The sequence below is a fragment of the Onychostoma macrolepis genome, chromosome 25 (genome assembly GCF_012432095.1).
Source record: "Onychostoma macrolepis isolate SWU-2019 chromosome 25, ASM1243209v1, whole genome shotgun sequence".
In the NCBI taxonomy this organism is placed as follows: Eukaryota; Metazoa; Chordata; class Actinopteri; order Cypriniformes; family Cyprinidae; genus Onychostoma; species Onychostoma macrolepis.
This window is the reverse complement of record NC_081179.1, coordinates 14,226,434-14,245,902: the sequence shown is the minus strand read 5'-3', so window position 1 is coordinate 14,245,902 and position 19,469 is coordinate 14,226,434. Positions and strand designations below refer to the sequence as shown.

The 19,469-nt window shown below is 33.8% G+C and overlaps 1 protein-coding gene across 1 annotated transcript in view; it reads left to right on the top strand.

Moving 5' to 3' along the window:
• The window catches only part of dock4 (dedicator of cytokinesis 4), a 76,278-nt gene that overhangs the window by 3,947 nt on the left and 52,862 nt on the right, over nucleotides 1–19,469 (top strand). The window contains 6 exon segments of the mRNA XM_058767528.1: nucleotides 13,046–13,129; nucleotides 13,840–13,880; nucleotides 14,040–14,095; nucleotides 14,579–14,675; nucleotides 16,103–16,251; nucleotides 17,693–17,777. Coding sequence (XP_058623511.1) covers nucleotides 13,046–13,129; nucleotides 13,840–13,880; nucleotides 14,040–14,095; nucleotides 14,579–14,675; nucleotides 16,103–16,251; nucleotides 17,693–17,777 — 512 coding nt within the window.

Below are 19,469 nucleotides of genomic sequence, written 5' to 3'. Positions count from 1 at the left end.
AGTCACTTAATACATAAGTTTCAGTCCAGTTAGGATGCTGTCTATGTAGGCAGTAGATGGCAAGACAGTTCACTAGATTTTGGAACACAGCTGTACTTAGTATACGCTGACATATACTTAAAGATTTATGAAAGCTTAAAGGTTTATTGCCCATAGCGAGCTTTCGCTGTTCAAATATCTGCATGTCGCAACAAGGTGTAAAAGTGTCAGTTGTGAGCTCTTTGAAACCGGTGATGTAGGAGCGTATTTTTAAAAATATCCTGTCACTGCAAAGACTCAGTTTAGAGAGAGAGCAGGATATAGATTTGAATCATTCATGCTTATAACAATCTCAGCAGCTCTTTTTGCATAATTCATTGTCATGTGTGCAGAACTCATTTCTGCATGTTACCACTTCAATAACATACTATGCTCTACGTTCTCTGTCAACTGCCAAAACAATCGTTAGGTTTTATTCTTTGGTAAAATCAGCTCATCCAGCATCCTGTTGCTAGTAGCAGCACTCATATTTTACTCACTCCCATAATTCCTTGCACCCTCCAGGAGAAAGCAAAAAGAAGTCAATATTGGATTCATTTTTCTATGGCCTTGCCAGGAACAGGAATCTCTATGGATTTCAGGCTTTGAGCTTTTGATTCTTCAGAGCTTTCTTCTAATTTGTCTCATGGGTTTAAAATGATTTGTTCACCCAAAAATGACAATTCTGTAATTGTTTACTCACACTCATGTTGTTCGAAACCCATTTTTTCTGTGGTACACATTTTTGTTGCAAATACAGCTCATTCTAAACAACGACTGGTCATAGTACCACATCTGAAATAAAAAAGCACAAAAAGTGGTCCAACAAAGTCATATTTTACAGTATAAAAAATGGTTATTAATTTTGAGATTTCCTAAAGATTATATTTAACTGTGTTATTAAGGTATTAGTGTTTTTAAAATGTTAGCATGAAATGCTAAGTTTACCCTATATATTTTGTAAATGCGTGTTATAGTGTGTACATTGCGAATGATTCATCTATGGAAATGTTTCTTGTAAAAAAACAAACAAACTAGCTTTAGCTTTGATAAAAAAAAATTGTACTCAACCTCAGGCCATCCAAGATATAGATGAGGTTGTTTCTTCATCGGAACAGATTTGGAAAAATTTTGCATTACATCACTTGCTCACCAATGGATCCTCTGCAGTGAATGGGTGCCGTCAGAATGAGAGTCCAAACAGCTAATAAAAACATCACAATAATCCACAAGTAATCCACATGACTCCAGTCCATCGATTTACATCTTGGCTGTGTGTTTTGTAGCAAACAAATCCATCATTAAGGTGTTTTAACTTCAAACATCTTAATGGATCCTCTTTCCATAATGAAAGCAACTCCAGTGGAAAAGTCATCTCGTCTGAATCAGGAGAGAAATATGCACAGATTGAGCACCATTTACAAGCCAAAACAGTTCTAAGCAATATACGTGGGTGGATTTTGATGTGAGAGGACAAAAGGGATGTACTTTTTCACTGGAGGAAGTGTAATGGATAATGGACATGTATTTTGGCCAGAGGCAAAGGTTTAAAGTTAAAATGAGATTTGTTTCTTATAAACATGCAACTTTTCTCTTCACAAGATGTTGATTGATGAACTGGAGTTGCATGGATTTGTGGAGTAATGGATTAGTACTATTACTGTATATATTTAAAAAAAAAAAAAAAACATTGTGAATTGGCCAATTACTAATAAAAGCATGGAAACAGCTCTTTGTTTAGAGTAGTTGAGTAAAGTTTTTTTTTAGTCCTCAACAACAATTATTTACAGTTGTAGATTTCATATAACATGTAATTTTTGAAATCTTCAAAGATAAGAACTGACCGTATGCGCTTGAGCCTGTCTGTCAGGTAGTTTACAGTGTGACTTGAACAGTTGTGCTCGTCGGTTGCTGTCAAAACGCATGTAGAGCATGGCTGTCTGTGTGGGAAGGGTTTGAAAAGGGCACTCGCTCGCCAAACTGCTGCCTTTGTGCTTGTTACCATCTGTCAGAGCTCGTCGGCTGTTTTTCATAGCAACCACGTTGGTAGTCAGGTGAATTTACTCTCACCTACAGGTTGGAGAAGTTGCATATGGTTTGTTTTTCTAAGAGAAACCTGTGAGGCTGTACTTGACATGAAGAATGAGACCTTAGAGTTATGTCAGATTTATTTTTGCCATGCTGTTGGACAGACCCATTTGACAGGCTGGAAATATGGTGCAATCAAGTCCTCCTGGGAAGTTACAGCATCAGAGGAGTTCAAGTAACTTTGGTTGGAGCAAAATAGCAATGTATGTTTTCTTAGAAACAGCTGTCTTGTTGCGCCGCAACAGCTAAAGTCTGTCTACTCAAGACAGATTCACATGAACACTGAATCCCATTAACTTCCACGTGTAACTGCTTCACAGCAGTTTAATATTCCTGTTGTTTGTGTGTCATGTTAATCAAACAGTACAAAGCGCATAATATTACAATAATAATGCTGCCTATTCTCGCTCAGTCTGCAGTAGCGTAATGGAACGTGCTGATGACGTATTGTACCATGTCTGCATGAACTGGGAGGTATGCAAATAAATGTTGACAGGCAGGTAGGACAGCCTATCGTATCCATCAGACCAAGGAATATGATTGGACGGACATTTTATGGTCCTTTGTCTTTCACAAACTATATAAAACCACATAAATACATTTAGACCATTAACTTAGTGATTGCTATCGGGATGTGAAGAGACTTTCAAATGACCTACCTTGCCTTTAATGAAAGTTCAGATTTTCACATTTGTAATCATGACTTTGTGGTGACGTTCACGTGCACTCAACCTATAAGTATGATCTTTCCAACTTGCCTTGAAGGCACCAATATTGGCTAGAGAGAGTTGGATTTAAACCTACATCACCTGCATGAGCTCCATAACTCAACGTGTCTGACATTTTTTGCTGAAATCAAGTTGTCAAGTGATAATTCTCTCCTCAAAGCGTTGATCAGATTGATGGCGCAAGGCGATAACGCGGTACTGAAATGTGTTACATGCTCTTGGCTTTCTCAGACTGTCAAGTACAGTTTCTCTGTCTTCTGTAACATTAGAGAAAGTGACAGCCGAAGACAAACAATTCCCAAAAGTGAGTTTGCTGTGTGTTTTCCACCACTCTCCTCCAGTTCTTTCTCTCCGTCTCAGTTGTTCTCTCTCTGAACATTCTGGTAATAACGGCCGTCCTGTGCTCCGTGGAGAATAGCTATAAGACATTCCCATCTGAGTGCCACGCTTCACTAATGAACACAGACTACAAACACATTTAGGCTCTATTCAGTTGTCAGAAAATCATCTGAGAATGCTTCCTTATTTAATTTTGAAACTGTGAAGTAATATTATTGTTTCTTGATATTCACTTACTTTTCTTCACTTAAATAATGACTCTTTGCAAACAGGTTTCCAGAACACTTATCCTGCCTGTCATTGGTCTAACAAACAGAAAGCTACGCCCCCAACTCGCGTGATTGGTTGAGCCACTGTTGCTATGTCAGGGTGGTCGGGATTCTTAAACAAATAGCAATGTTTTGATAGTGCCTCAGAGCCTCATTTTACACTTTTGTGGGGGGAAAAAATGTGTTTTACCGTGTCAGAAACATCTTTTGATGAAAGTCAGTTACTGTTATCAAAGAGTCTTTGTCAAAATGGCCCTGACTTTCAGGAGAAAAATCAGTAGTCTTCTTTTAATAGCTTTGAGGTCTAGGAGAAACAGTTGAGATACCTCTTTTGTATTTCTCTTTTTTAAGTCTGCTAATCCTGCAAATTTGATTTCTGACAGAATTGATTTGTTAATCTAAACGTTCTTTGTGCATCATAATGGCCTGTATTTATTTTAAGTGAGATGTCTTTATGGTGATGACGTTTTGTTATTCTAGAACTACAATAGAAACTGCGCTGTTTTATATGCAAATAAAGTGTTAATATAGAAAGATGTTGCACTCTGGGAGTGAACAGAACAAAGCAAAATATGTGAGAGATGTAATATCAAAACTAATATTCTCATTACTGCACACGAGGGCTGAGTCTGGGAATGATTACACATCAAATGAGAAAACTGCACTGCTGGTGTACCTCCGGTGCTTGATTTTTATTAAAGTTGTTTGTTTTAGAGACTGGCTGAGCCATTTTCGGCCAATGTATTGAACTTGCGTCTCTGCTAATGCCTGGTGTGATTAAATGAACCAAAAGCTTTATCAGAATCCTGTATTCTAAGCTTAGAAAGCCTGAAGTATCATATTTGCTTCAATAATAATGTCTAAAGGTTCAATGAAATGTTTTATTTAAAAAAAAAATTCTGAAATATACATTTTTCACGTGTCAGGGTTAAATCACATGAAATAGCTTGATGAGTGTAGATTTCTTTATTTCGCTTACGTATTTCATATTGAAACATGAACCATGATTTGTTAGTGAGAAAACATGTCGAATGCAACGTATGCAGCATCTGTATTGATGGTAAATTACAATTTTATACATATATTTTTTAATTTACAAAAAAACTAAGCACTTGTACAAAATGCCATTGTATTGTACAGTTACAGTAGAAAACATATTACTTTTCAATTAAATTAATTACATTTATTATTCATTTATTACGTAATTACTTTATTATTAATTTATTACTTTTCAATTCAATTAATATAACCTTCATAAATTGAATAAAAACTAAAAACAAACCAAAACACACTTTAAGCATGTTTTTATTCATCATGTTTAGTTAAAAAAAAAATCTTTCTGAATTTAATGTAGAAATGGTACCTTGCCATCTTGCTCTGACCAGGGTTATTAAACAATTAACTAAACCTGAAACAAAAACCTCAACCAAAAAATACATTTTCTTTACTTGAAATAAAGTAAACATTAACTGTTTTTTCCCAGCTAGTTGACAAGGCAGCATTTCTGATTTCATTGTGTTGATGCACTAAAATAAAAAAAATAAAAAAAATGGAATAAAAATGTATTTAAGATATACAAAAAAGTATATTGCTAAAATTTAAATTAAAACAGAAAATATAAAAATCTTTTTCAAAATATTAATAAAAAATAAGTGTAAGTTTAAGTGTGTGATACTAAAACAACACAGTTGTAGCTGTGTGGACTAATTATAATTGTGTATACAAGTCAAATTTATAAATGATTAAGTAACAAACAACAATAATAATTTATGATGAAATAATAAGAATTATGATAATAACAGATTGATAGAAAAAAAATTACTCCTACTACTAACTATTATTATTATTATTATTTAATCATTTTATAAATTCAAATTATATACGCGTATGTTTAATCATTGTTTTTAAATTCAAATTACAAATTGAAGTTCCAAAAGAAGCAATCAAATAAACAAAAATTGTGTAAAACACCTGAAATATTTGTGACTTATATTTTGCTTCCAAAAAAATTCCCCAGAATTTTACAGCTACTTTTGAACGGCTGTCATCGGAGAAACCGTAATAATTGCAGTGAACAGGCTGTGCTGTCCAGCCAATCCTCAACTCATTGTGTTTAATAGTTGTCCAATCCTAGCCTCACTCACTACAAGAATAACTGCAGGATCCCAGATGTACCCATACGAACATCCCTCCCATTAGCAATCTAAGTGTTGTGTTGGTATTTCTGTGTATCAAGAGTATGTCTGTTCGCGCTCTGCCTTCGGCTGGTATTGTCCTCTCTGGAGGCTGACTCAATACAACATTACAGCTAGCGTCAAAAAGCAATATGAAGAGAGGTTAGTGAGCACGCCCATCCATCACCCTGACACGCAGACAGATATCAGCGACTGTCTACAGGGGATTCTGCTGTGGTTTAATGTCCTGACATCAGCCATTTACGGTCTCTGGTAACACTGATAAATGGCATTTGCAGTGAATACATTAGTGCATGTAAAATATAGTTAGTAATGATGGTTTTAAAAATACAGAATAAGTGTTTTGTGGTAAGTTGTATTGCATCAGATCAGTAGGATTTGCAGCTGTTCTTTCTATGAGGACTGCAGGTGCGAGTGTTTCGGGTCAGTTGATGGTACCTTCAATTGCCGAATCAGATCAGTTCTGTGTTTTTCAGGCAAACGTAGATGAGATCTTGTGAGAATGATAGTCGTGGAAGAATCAAACTATTGAGTAATGTTGTGCATCATGTGATTGTATTCTAACAAAAGTCTGCGTATGAATTCACAACTTCCATTCCAGTTATATTTCAGCTGATGCAATTTCCAGTTTTAAAACATTATTATTTGTAGTACAAAATTATTTGTAGTATTTTTGCAAAGAAAATAGCCTATAACATTAAAATTGAAAAATATGTATATATAAATATTATATAAACCATATATATATATATATATATATATATATATATATATATATATATATATATATATATATATATATATATTAGTATTATACTAAAATGTAACGTGTATATAACAATAATATATTTCAAATATATATAAACATTTCAAATGGACATAATATATTTATATATAATTATGTACATATACATTTATTTATTTATATATATTTATTATATGTTAAATATTTATATGTTGATATTTTTATTATGCAAATAGAATATTTTGAAAATGCAAGATATGCTTAAAAATATAAAATAATGCAATTTGTGTAATGTAGCTATGAAAATCCTGTCAGATATGATAATGATTTTCATGTTATGGTTGCAATCAATAAGTAATTGTTATTAAAATGTTACAATTTTGTCTAAATAAAAAATAAAATAAAAACAAAAGTAAATAAATAATAATAAAAAATAATAATAATTAGTTTTAAGTGAATTTAGGCATTACAACATTTTAATGTACAGTATGAAAAACTAAATATTATTTTTGAGATTATACTCAACAGTGATTTAAATAAATATGATTTTTATTTAAAAACAAAATAAAATTAATAAATAAAACTAAATCATTTATTATAATATTTATATATTAAATATTATTTTTGAGATTATACTCAAGCATTTTAAAATTATTAGTGTTTTTAAATGTTTACTTTAAGTGATCATAAGATGACAGCAGATGTAATATAAATGTAAATAAACATTCAAATATACAATACTGTTTGTTGATTAAAACAATCTGTAATATCAGTGATAAACCATAACTATTACCCATTAACAATATGTACATTTGACTGATTATAAGGTGTATTATAAATGCACAGGCTAGAAAGCTTTATACAATTGTTACACATTATTCTTCGAGTTCGTGCCAGTCTAACTTGAGGAAAACTGATTTCTGTGGGTAACCTTTGAGCACAGCAGAGAAAATGTGCCAACACATCAATCGGAGTGATGCAATGAGCAGCCGCGCAGTCCATCACGACCTTTTTCCCAAACATACTCAACTCAAAAATGTGCGATGTGTGATATTCTTCATATCCACTGAGATTTAGAAGCTGAACATGCATAATATTATGCAGTCTATAAATGTGGCCACATTAATTAATGCTACCTTAACCTTTCTAAAACGCTCCGATGTGTAATAGCAGCCGCGTTACCGCAGAAGCAACTTGACTGAACCTTCCTGCAAGGTGACTGTAGATCACAGCCGTGCGATTGAGTCACAGGCTCAGCGTTATAGGAGTCCGGATGGCTCTTTGCACCTGGTAAGGGTTATGCGAGACGGGCCTCTGGCTGCCCTGTCTCTCTGCCAAGCAGCAGTGTGTGTCCACAGCACTGACAGCAGGACCGTGGGAAAGCATTTAGCACAAGTGCACAGCTCAGACGGGTCCGCCCGTCCTATTACAACAGAGCTTTTGTCACTCCCGTTGGCAATGGCTGAGTTTCAAATAGGTTTAAGCTGTAATCAAATTTAATATTTGACTCTGTGAACTGTGCATTTACTGAAGACAATGTGACTGCTGTTTGCTCATATAAAATGTATTGCTGAGATGCTAAGGTGTTGTGGGTGGTTGTCAGGGTGTTGCTATGCGGTCACTAAGTGAAGATCAATTTGTTGTTGTTTTTTTGTGTTTCTGCCTTTCAGTTAATCGCTCATGCTAGTTCACAAAATAATCAGATTCATTAGCTTCATCTGAATCAAAATTAATATTAAAAATCCTTAAACCAGTAATCACTAGGGCTGCCCTGGACTAAGGATTTTTCTGGTCGACTAGTAGTCGTTCATTTTAAGCATTAGTCGACTAATCACACGTTTATTTATAAAACATTTAAATCATTATAATGAACCTTTAATTGCCTACGTGCATAAAGCTTGCCACATAGCACCGGCAGAAGTAATGATTATGATTGTGTCAGGGAAAAACAGTAAGGAGGCTGCATTAACATTTTAATAATTTGATTAACTAGTGCTTTCTTTGTTTTGGCAACACTGACTCGTCATCTCCACAGTGATGTGCCTGTATGCATAATCAGATTACATAATCAGAGAATATTTGTTTTCCATTTGAATTGGTTCATCAGAAAGTAGACATTTCACTCTCTATATGTTTTTAATGTCTGTAAGGCAAAGATATACACAGAATTTTGCGCTCATTCATGGAGACTGAGACGGCAGAAAGCGCATCATGTTTGCTTTCATTATTTTACAAAAGCACAATGTTTTGTTGTTATTGTGAGTGCACACAAATAAACAAAAGATATATTACTCTTATCTGTATGAGCAAAAATGACGGAGTATTTTAAAAGTAAGTACCTCCATCTGTCCTGTAGTGAGCTACTGTTCAGCCTCACACTCCGCACAGACACTATAGCGCACATTTCTCTAAGTTAACATTAGATTGAGCGGCTATGTAAAGTTGCTAATACTTACATATTTCAGATGATAAGCCATATTTGAGGCCGATGAATGATAGGCGAGTGTTTGGATGTCCTGCATTACCACATAGACTAGCCGTTTAACGATCTGTCCGTCACAGACTGCGTGACTTTGCCTGTGGATTTTTTTTTGTTTTTTATTTTTTCTGTGACTAAGCGACTAATAAAATTTTGGTTGACCAAGCCTTTTCTGGTCGACTGACGATTAGTCGACTTTTAGGGGGCAGCCCTAGTAATCACACATGATTGTCATGGAAAAGAATGCAGAAATCCATTTGTTAAATAAGATATTTATATCTGTAATATTTATAAAATATTTTAAATATTGTATATACTAGACATGTGCCGGTATTCGGTAGTGTGATATACTATGATAATGAACATGCTAGTGTTGGGCAATATGGTCATTTTTCATATCGTCATATGGCCATCCTGTGAGATCGCCGATACACGATATTATATCGTATATGGGTGGGTGGGGGCAAGAGAGAGACTCTCTATACTTATCATAGGCTATTTCATAACTATTTGGTGATTTTTAAACCACGTGTGCATGAGAGAGAGAGAGCCTGGAAGCACCAATAAACTAAATAATACACTTTCAAACATACTGAAAAACTAACATGTTAAATATAAAAATATTTAAAACAGCTAGTTCATATATTCGTATACAGCAGTCATACATCGCTATTAGGACCGCGCGTCCTACTGTGACAAGTTTGCCGCATCGGCGCGGAAGTTATCAGTCTAAAAATTAGTCAAGGAGAAAATCAAAAGTAGATTTATTTTAAAAACCAACAGTTTAACACTAAATATTGGACATAAACGAACACATTAAAGATAAAAGTATTTTCAGGTAAGTTCATATTTTTGGAGTAAAGTTAAATTAAACGGATACATCAGTGATACAGTGCTCCAGACCGCACGCCCCATGATGAGCCCTGTTTTAGACTGATAACTTATTAACTGCATATTTTGTATAATAAAATGATGATGAAGAATAATCATTATTTTTTTTATGTTAATGTGCATAATTGTTTTTCCGTATTGCTTTATTGTATTTAAATGTTCAGTTCTTTTTCTAAAGAAAAAAATTACTGTTATACTGTATTACAACACTTTTTAGCAACCTACTTCAGTATCTTGATAATACCGAATACAGTGATAAAAGCTTAAGCAATTATCGCAACTCGAAAATTTGATACGTCACATGCTTAATATATATATATATATATATATATATATATATATGTATATATATTAAAAGTTTAGTAAAATAAAAGTGTGTGTGTGTGCTGTGTATAGTTATGTATATACAGTATAAATGCATGTATATATTTAAGAAAAATGTTACGTTTATATAGTAGATATATTTATATATGATATAATTTGTATGAATATAAATATATACATGTAAATAGATGTAAATATTTTGAAAATATATGCTGTATGTGTGTGTCTTTATGTATATACATAATAAATATACACAGTACACACACATATATTATACAAACAAAATGTTTTATTTTGGATGTGATTAATCATTTGACAGCGCTAATATATATATTGTGACGGGGTGGAAGAATCACGCGACAAGGAGAGCTCAAATAAATACCTTTATTACACACAGACTGATATATTTCAAATGTTTATTTCTTTTAATTTTGAAGATTATAACTGACAACTAAGGAAAATCCCAAATTCAGTATCTCAGAAAATTAGAATATTACTTAAGACCAATACAAAGAAAGAATTTTTAGAAATCTTGGCCAACTGAAAAGTATGAACATGAAAAGTATGAGCATGTACAGCACTCAATACTTAGTTGGGGCTCCTTTTGCCTGAATTACTGCAGCAATGCGGCGTGGCATGGAGTCGATCAGTCTGTGGCACTGCTCAGGTGTTATGAGAGCCCAGGTTGCTCTGATAGTGGCCTTCAGCTCTTCTGCATTGTTGGGTCTGGCATATCACATCTTCCTCTTCACAATACCCCATAGATTTTCTATGGGGTTAAGGTCAGGCGAGTTTGCTGGCCAATTAAGAACAGGGATACCATGGTCCTTAAACCAGATACTGGTTGCTTTGGCACTGTGTGCAGGTGCCAAGTCCTGTTGGAAAATGAAATCTGCATCTCCGTAAAGTTGGTCAGCAGCAGGAAGCATGAAGTGATCTAAAACTTCCTGGTATACGGCTGAGTTGACCTTGGACCTCAGAAAACAGTGGACCAACACAAGCAGATGACATGGCACCCCAAACCATCACTGACTGTGGAAACTTTACACTGGACCTCAAGCAACGTGGATTGTGTGCCTCTCCTCTCTTCCTCCAGACTCTGGGACCCTGATTTACAAAGGAAATGCAAAATTTACTTTCATCAGAGAACATAACTTTGGACCACTCAGCAGCAGTCCAGTCCTTTATGTCTTTAGCCCAGGCGAGACGCTTCTGACGCTGTCTGTTGTTCAAGAGTGGCTTGACACAAGGAATGCGACAGCTGAAACCCATGCCTTGCATACGCCTGTGCGTAGTGGTTCTTGAAGCACTGACTCCAGCTGCAGTCCACTCTTTGTGAATCTCCCCCACATTTTTGAATGGGTTTTGTTTCACAATCCTCTCCAGGGTGCGGTTATCCCTATTGCTTGTACACTTTTGTCTACCACATCTTTTCCTTCCCTTCGCCTCTCTATTAATCTGCATGGACACAGAGCTCTGTGAACAGCCAGCCTCTTTTGCAATGACCTTTTGTGTCTTGCCCTCCTTGTGCAACTTGTCAATGGTCGTCTTTTGGACAACTGTCAAGTCAGCAGTCTTCCCCATGATTGTGTAGCCTACAGAACTAGACTGAGAGACCATTTAAAGGCCTTTGCAGGTGTTTTGAGTTAATTAGCTGATTAGAGTGTGGCACCAGGTGTCTTCAATATTGAACCTTTTCACAATATTCTAATTTTCTGAGATACTGAATTTGGGATTTTCCTTAGTTGTCAGTTATAATCATCAAAATTAAAATAAATAAACATTTGAAATATATCAGTCTGTGTGTAATGAATGAATATAATATACAAGTTTCACTTTTTGAATGGAATTAGTGAAATAAATCAACTTTTTGATGATATTCTAATTATATGACCAGCACCTGTATGTATATATAATATATATATACATATATTTAGTTTATATATATACCCATTTATTAAATTATTTTATATTTAATCCAGAAGTTGTTAAATTTGATCATTGAACTGTAATTACCTGTTCTAAAATTGTTGTTAATTAATGGAAAACAAAAAAAAATCTCAACTTAATTAGATTTTTTGACCTATTTAATGTTAATAGTAATAATAATAATAATTTGTTAAATGGCTATAATTACCAATTTTGTCCTTAGAAATCACTCAAAATATCCTTTAATATAAGTATCAATATTGATAATGGTGATGTTGACCTTGATCGTGCTTTGGTTTGGATCTGTTTGGAAAGAGTCTTGCAGCGTCTCTGCTGGATTCAGGCCGGATGCTGTGTGTTTGTTTCAGCATGTATTAGTGCACTTCACTGACAGGCAGCGAGCACAGCAACACATCCCGTCTTTAAAAGCTGACACGGCTGTTTCGGCAGCCTGCTTAACCTCTGAGCAGTGTCAAATCTCTGGCGGGTTTTGTTTATGCACATAATTATTTATTTATTTCCATGTCAGAATATTTCCTAACCCACTTGATATGCAAATGAGCACTCCAAATTAACATATTTGTGCATAAAGAATCTACGCATATGAATGCAAAAAGTAGCTGATGGGTTGAGCCTGTGCGCTCCTGTGTGGAGAGATCTTGTACTTGTTATGTAACTTATGCTTAGGGATGTGACTCAGGGTTTATTTAAGAAAGCAGTGAGATAATGTTAGAAGTGCAGATCTAAGCATAGTGTGGTTTAAAGTTTTTTAGGAAATGTGTGGAGTGCTGGGTTGTGTGTTATTCAGAAGTGAATTGAGAATGATTTTAAAGTCGTTGTTCCTGAATTCAGGGGTCAATATCAAACATAATATTGATATTACTTCACCCACTGAGCCAAACTAAAGATGGTTTCCATCTCTTCCATGCAAAGTTTTGAGAAGACAGATGGTTTTGTCACATTGCGGTCTGTCAGAGCTGTTACTTTACTCAGGAGCCGCACAATTTTTTTTTACTTACTGTTTGCTTTTTCCCCTTCAGTGCTGGCAAATTTTCGAGGGATGGTTCAGCATGGACTTCCGCTGGAGATCGGTGACACAGTGCAGATTTTGGAGAAATGTGAAGGTAGTCGTTGTTGTTGTTGTTGTTGTGTAGCTGACAATCAACCTCTTTAGAGCTGCATATCCTCAGCTGTGGAGACTGATTCTGTTGAATATAATAATAACTTTATAAAATGTAATTCTTACTATTTTTGCATTGTTTACATCTTTTTGGGTGTTTCTTCAACTAGAAGCCGACACTGCTGGAAAAGAAGCCACTGACATGTTTTTTGTTTTTTTTTGGTAAAAATCCTTTATGCCTGAAACATGTTTTATTAATCCATGCTGGGTTTAACCACTGCGAGAAACCTTTTTATTTTCCATTTTTTTCATTTTTCATTTCAATTATACTAATAATTTTAGAGTATTAACAAAAATTGATTTTAAAAATCTCATATAATTTACTATATATTTTTCTTTCCATAAAATACCCACAGAAGTTGGCATGGCAATAAAAAAACACACATTTTATATATATTTTTGTTTATATTAAATATTTTGAAATATTTATATATTTAAAAATTCTCATAAACCGCACTTTCCACACTGATCGCTGGTATATTTTCTAGAATTCCACAGGGTCAAAGTGTCCATAGCTGAAGAAACACCCTCAGTGAAACCAGTTAATTTTTGTACCACATACTTAAAATTCAAACGGTTGGAAGTGTTTAATACGCTTTGCATTCTGCTGTTGAAATATGAAAGTGTGAGATTATTACAAATGCCATTTTGCAGGATGGTACAGAGGATTCATCACAAAGAATCCAAACGTAAAGGTGAGAACAATCCTATATCGCTTTAAGTTTGACTCCGTAAGTGGAGTTTATCTGTATTTTCATCCTCTGTTTTGACTCTCAGCACATTTATATACATATGATATTGCATGTTTGTTTACTTAATTGGCTCATTAAATAACTGTTTGTTGTCTCTCCCAGGGAATATTCCCAAGCTCCTATATTCACCTCAAGAATGCCCACGTCAAGAACAAAGGGTATGAGTCCATGAAAAAAAAAAAGTATACAGTATATGCATATCTGTGACAATTAAGCCACACTTAAAAACGTAAATCTAAAATTTCTAAAATGCCATTGCATTATATAATGAATAATATATCAATCCAAGTGGCATTTATTTTAAAGAAAGACCGTTTTGAATCTGGTGAAACTGGTGACCCATGAATGGACGGCTAATGAAATCTCACCTTTGACCTGCCACCAATGCCCTTGAGAAAAACACTGAGCTGCTACTAGGGGCCGTCCTTGTGCTTCAGATAAAATGCATTTGCAAAATGACACATCTGCTCTGTTGAAGTGACAGGAGCCTTCACTATCCCACAAGCCATTGCAAGTGTATTTGCGGACACGTCCTCATGAGTCAGTGTTACTCCTCAGGGTTATGCGAGGTCACTGCTCTCCATCCTGGACTCGTTCAGATGTGTGTGTGTGATTGTGTGTTTGTGTGTCTTGCCCTGCAGGCAGTTTGAGACCGTCATTCCCACCGAGGACTCGGTCATTACAGAGATAACTATGACCTTGAGAGACTGGGGCACCATGTGGAAGCAGCTCTACATGGTAAATATCACTCTTTGTGCTGCACTGAACAAATGCAGTTGCTTTAACTGTGGACATTTCATTTGTAAGTTCATATTTTTTTATTAGTCTTGTCAATGATACGTGCATTTATCAGAAATAAATATTTGTACATTCTAAACTCATTAAAAACCTGGAAATCTGATTTTTAAAAATATTTAATGTTATATGAATATTTAAAATGTGGTCTCTAGGCCTGGAAAAATCATGGAAATTAATAATCAAATATAAATATATTTTATTATATAATAAATATATTTAAACTAAACTGTTATACTTTAAGTACAAAATTATTTAGCAGACTTTATGCACTTTAATACTATCATGCATACTATCTTCATCAATAGATATTAAAACACATTTTATGCTTAATATTAAGAAATGTGCATTGTGCACAAGTAATACTCCAAATAAAGTTTAATTATATTTTTATATCAGCAGGTCTCGAGCGTTCTAATGTCAGTAAATATGTTAATAAATTTGAACTATTCTTAATATGAAATAAATGTATTTTACATACACTATATTACTTTTAACTAGGGATGTTTTTTTTTTACTTATCTGAGAATTACAAAAAGAAATGTGTCAGTTAAAAATTGTCTGGTAACCCTGTATTTGCCAAAACTGTATTTTACACTATTTCCTAAAAATAAATAATTAACTAAATATTACCCCCATATATATATTTTTTTAATAAATATTTGAATAAATTAATATTTTTATTCAGCAAGGATGCATTAAATTGATCAAAAAATTGCAGTCAAGACATTTATAATGTTACAAAACATTTGAAATAAAAAGCTGTAGTTTTGAATTTTTCTATGCATCAAAGAATTCTGAAAAAATGATATAGATAGATAGATAGATAGATAGATAGATAGATAAAATAAAATTGTATTTATTTATTAGTATAGTTTATTATTTAGATGGATAGATCGATATAGATGTGTTAATAAAAGTGAAACAAAATATGTAAATATATATATAAACATAAAATACAATATATAAATATAATATATATGAATAGAGTTGTTTTGCTATTCACCATTGATGGAAAAGTTGTTACATGACTGTTACTAAATTTTCTTGTTTTTTGTTCTCTCTTTGATTCATTCATGTTGCTTGTGTGCAATCTTACATTTTGATTTGTTTTAACCATTGCAACCATTGCAATAAAAAAAAGTTACCAGGCAACTGGCCAGTAATTTTGTTTCATTTACCCAAAGATGAGTTTTATTCATTTAGAGCTTGGCATGTATTAATTAATAAGATGTAGTCTGAAAACTGTTTCTGCCGAAACTGTGCCAACTATATCATTTTCTTAAACTCAGTTTTTTTTAAAGCTCATTTAATTAAAAAAGGTGAGCACACTTTCTGTCACCCACTCATGTTTGTTCTGTGTCTCTCAGAGGAATGAAGGGGATCTTTTTCACAGACTGTGGCACGTGATGAATGAGATACTGGAGCTGCGGCAGCAGGTTCTGGTGGGCCACCTGACTCACGACCGCTTGAGTGACATCAAACAGCACATCACGGCACGGCTGGACTGGGGAAACGAGTGAGTTACAGTCACATACACCACAAATAAAAATACTGTCATTGTCATGATGGTATTTGTATCGACTACTGCAAATTTGGGTTGTGTGACAACTTTTCAAAGCCTTGCAAAATCATTCAGTTTGATTCATTTATGCCATTAGAGTTTGGCTTTCCTGTCTTTGCCACATTGTGTTATTTTTTTCAGCGATTGCGAATGTATTGTGCAGTACACATAAAAACAGTGGGTGGAACGCCGTGGTGGGGACAGTGATGATGAACTGCCGGCAAATGCTGGCCAATCTGTCAGCCATGTGCTTGAATGCTTATATGCGGTTTTTCTCTGAAAAATAAATCGCAGATGGTAGTAACGAGTGGGACGTGTTACGTATGGTTTTCTGGTGTCTTTCAGTACATAGTTGTTTTTTGGAGGGTTTACAATGAAATGGATTCTTCTCACATTTGATTCATGCTTTGTGAGGGTTACTGCAGATTGTTCTCTGAAAATTACTTGGGTTATTGTTATGGGCGGAATCATGGAATCTGGTCATAAAAATTGAATTTACTGTATAAAGTGGAATGCCACAGAATTTGGCAAAATTTAGATGAATAAAACAAAAGTGGAGGCGATATTTTAAGGAAAATCACTCAAAATCAAACTATTTTACATCCTTGTTTTGGTTTAAAAGTGCAGCACTTTATTTGACAAAAGATTAATTAAACTGTTAATGTTCTTTGATAATACAAAAAATATATTCATATATTGTGCATATTGTGCAACACTAAATTTCTGCAAAAATAAAAATTTCATTAACTACCATTTGTTAAAATTGTTATAAATGTTTACATTGTTGACGTTTTATTAATTCAGTTGATTAGACATTTTCATTAATTAATTAATCATTAATAAAACCATTAAAACAGAATTCAGAAAAATCAAATCAGAAAACATGGAATTTTGGGGAAAATAAAATGGAATTTGGGGGGAAAATTAATCGAACTTCATCGGGCCTGATGTTTATAACAACTGAGAAAAAAAACGTTGATTACAAAACAATCAAATAATGACAGAAAAATAAACAAAAATCTGTGTTTATTACACATTTTTTTCAATGATGATTTATGTGTTTAATTGCAATTAATTAAATACATTTAATTTAATTAATTGAATATAATGTAATTTAATGAATAATTACAAATTGGGTTGTCACAATTGTAATACTTTTATTATTTATATATTTAATATTTTTGATAATAAAAAGATCAATATATTGTGTGTATATATTTATTTAATATAAAATGTATATGTGTCTATGAAATAAAAAAATGTGTCACTAACAAATCTGTATTTTTATATGTTGTTGTAAATCAGAAAATAGTGCTAAAATGGAAAATGCTAAATTATAATAACCATGGTGGGATTTGATGGGTAGAATCAAAATGTGTGTTTTTGTGTGTGACAGGCAGCTGGGTTTGGATCTGGTCCCCAGGAGGGACTTCGGCATGGTGGACCCTGATGAGATCAGCATCACAGAGCTGTATCGGCTGGTGGGTAGTCATACATTCACGCTCACGTACATGCATACACACACACACACACACACACACACACACACACACACATTCCCATTACCCATGAGTCACCTCTCCTCCCTCCTCTGCCTCCCATATTCTTTGCTGTGTTACTATGGCAACTGCAGCTCGACCTGACGCCAAGGCTCTCTCTCAAGCGCTTCGTCCTGTGTTTTAACAAAGAGACACACACACACACACACACACACACCTCCAGTCGCCTGTGTATAGGGAAATGATAGTAATTAAGGACAAGAGAGAAATGCTAAATGGCGCATTAACAGGCTGTTTGCAAACTGCAGAGACACTTCACGCATGCAGTTTCCTGCCCTTATAATTTGGCATACATGCAGCATCATTGGTGCAATTGGTTCATATCTTTCAAAGCCACAACAGTGCCTGTGTACAGATCTTTGCAATATAATATCTGTTCCAAAACCTAGTGAGCCGCCTACTGCGGCCATAAGCAGCTGCCTGCTAAGGGAACATCTTAACTGACGTAGAACATTTTATGTTATTTTTGTTTTATTTTATTTTATTATTTTTTTTATATATATATATATATTTATTTATTTATTTTTTTTATAATTAGTTAATTAATACATTTTTATTTTATTTGATATCTTATTGTTTGTATTAGATTTTATTCATTTTTATTTGACTATTTATTATTATTTTATTTTATTATTTTAAATACTTTTAATCTTGTTTTAAATAGACTGCTTTTTATTAAAAACACTTCTCATTATTAAATATCCATAGCATCCTTTATTATTTGGCAAATTTTGCATATTTTACTACTTATTTTGAATAGTATAAATAAAAAAATTAAAACAAATATTATTGTATATTCAATTTAAATACTATTGTTTTATAACTATATTTCTCAGTATTGAATATACATAGCACACACACATTTGAGGTAATATTTGGGGGTAATAAAGTCATAATATAGTCATAAAATATATATTTTTTATTTTATAATTAACTTTTAAACTATTTTTATGTATACTTCTCAGTACTGAATGAATACTAGTATAAAAATATTAAAAACTCATAGGTAATTGCAATGGAGTTGCATTCTCTGCAAAGGAAACATACATTTCTGCATTAGAATTTGGTTAGAAGAAAAGAATCTTTAGTAGGCTGCATTATGTAGTTAAGCTTTTGTATCAGGAGAGCTTCTGTAATGTCTTGAAATGCTGCCTAGCTCACTAGATTTTTAAAAGAGAGCTAGTAAGACAATACCAGTATAGTCAGAATTCACCAGTTTTTTCTCTCAGCTGCAGGCCTGACCACACGTGTCCCAGTTTCCACTGGTCCATGGGTGGGCAGAGGTGTGGGGGTAGGGGTTAAAGGAGGAAGGAAAGAAACAAAAGAGAACAAGATGTGGGTGTGGATGTACTAGACTAGAGAGAGCATTTAAAGAGAGTATAGTGGGAAGTGAGGGCACAAGCAAAAAAGACACTAGTGTGGCGTCCCCAGGGTCAAGTGCCTTTTTGAAGGATCTTTCTGTTCAGAAGAACACAGGAAGGGTCCAAAGTTTAAAGATGAAACCACAGTGCTAGGGTTTTACTGATCTGGTATTACATTATATAATGTAATAATGTAGTAAAAGTTATTATAATTTGATATGTGTGGTTTACAGTGAAGAAATACATAGGTTAC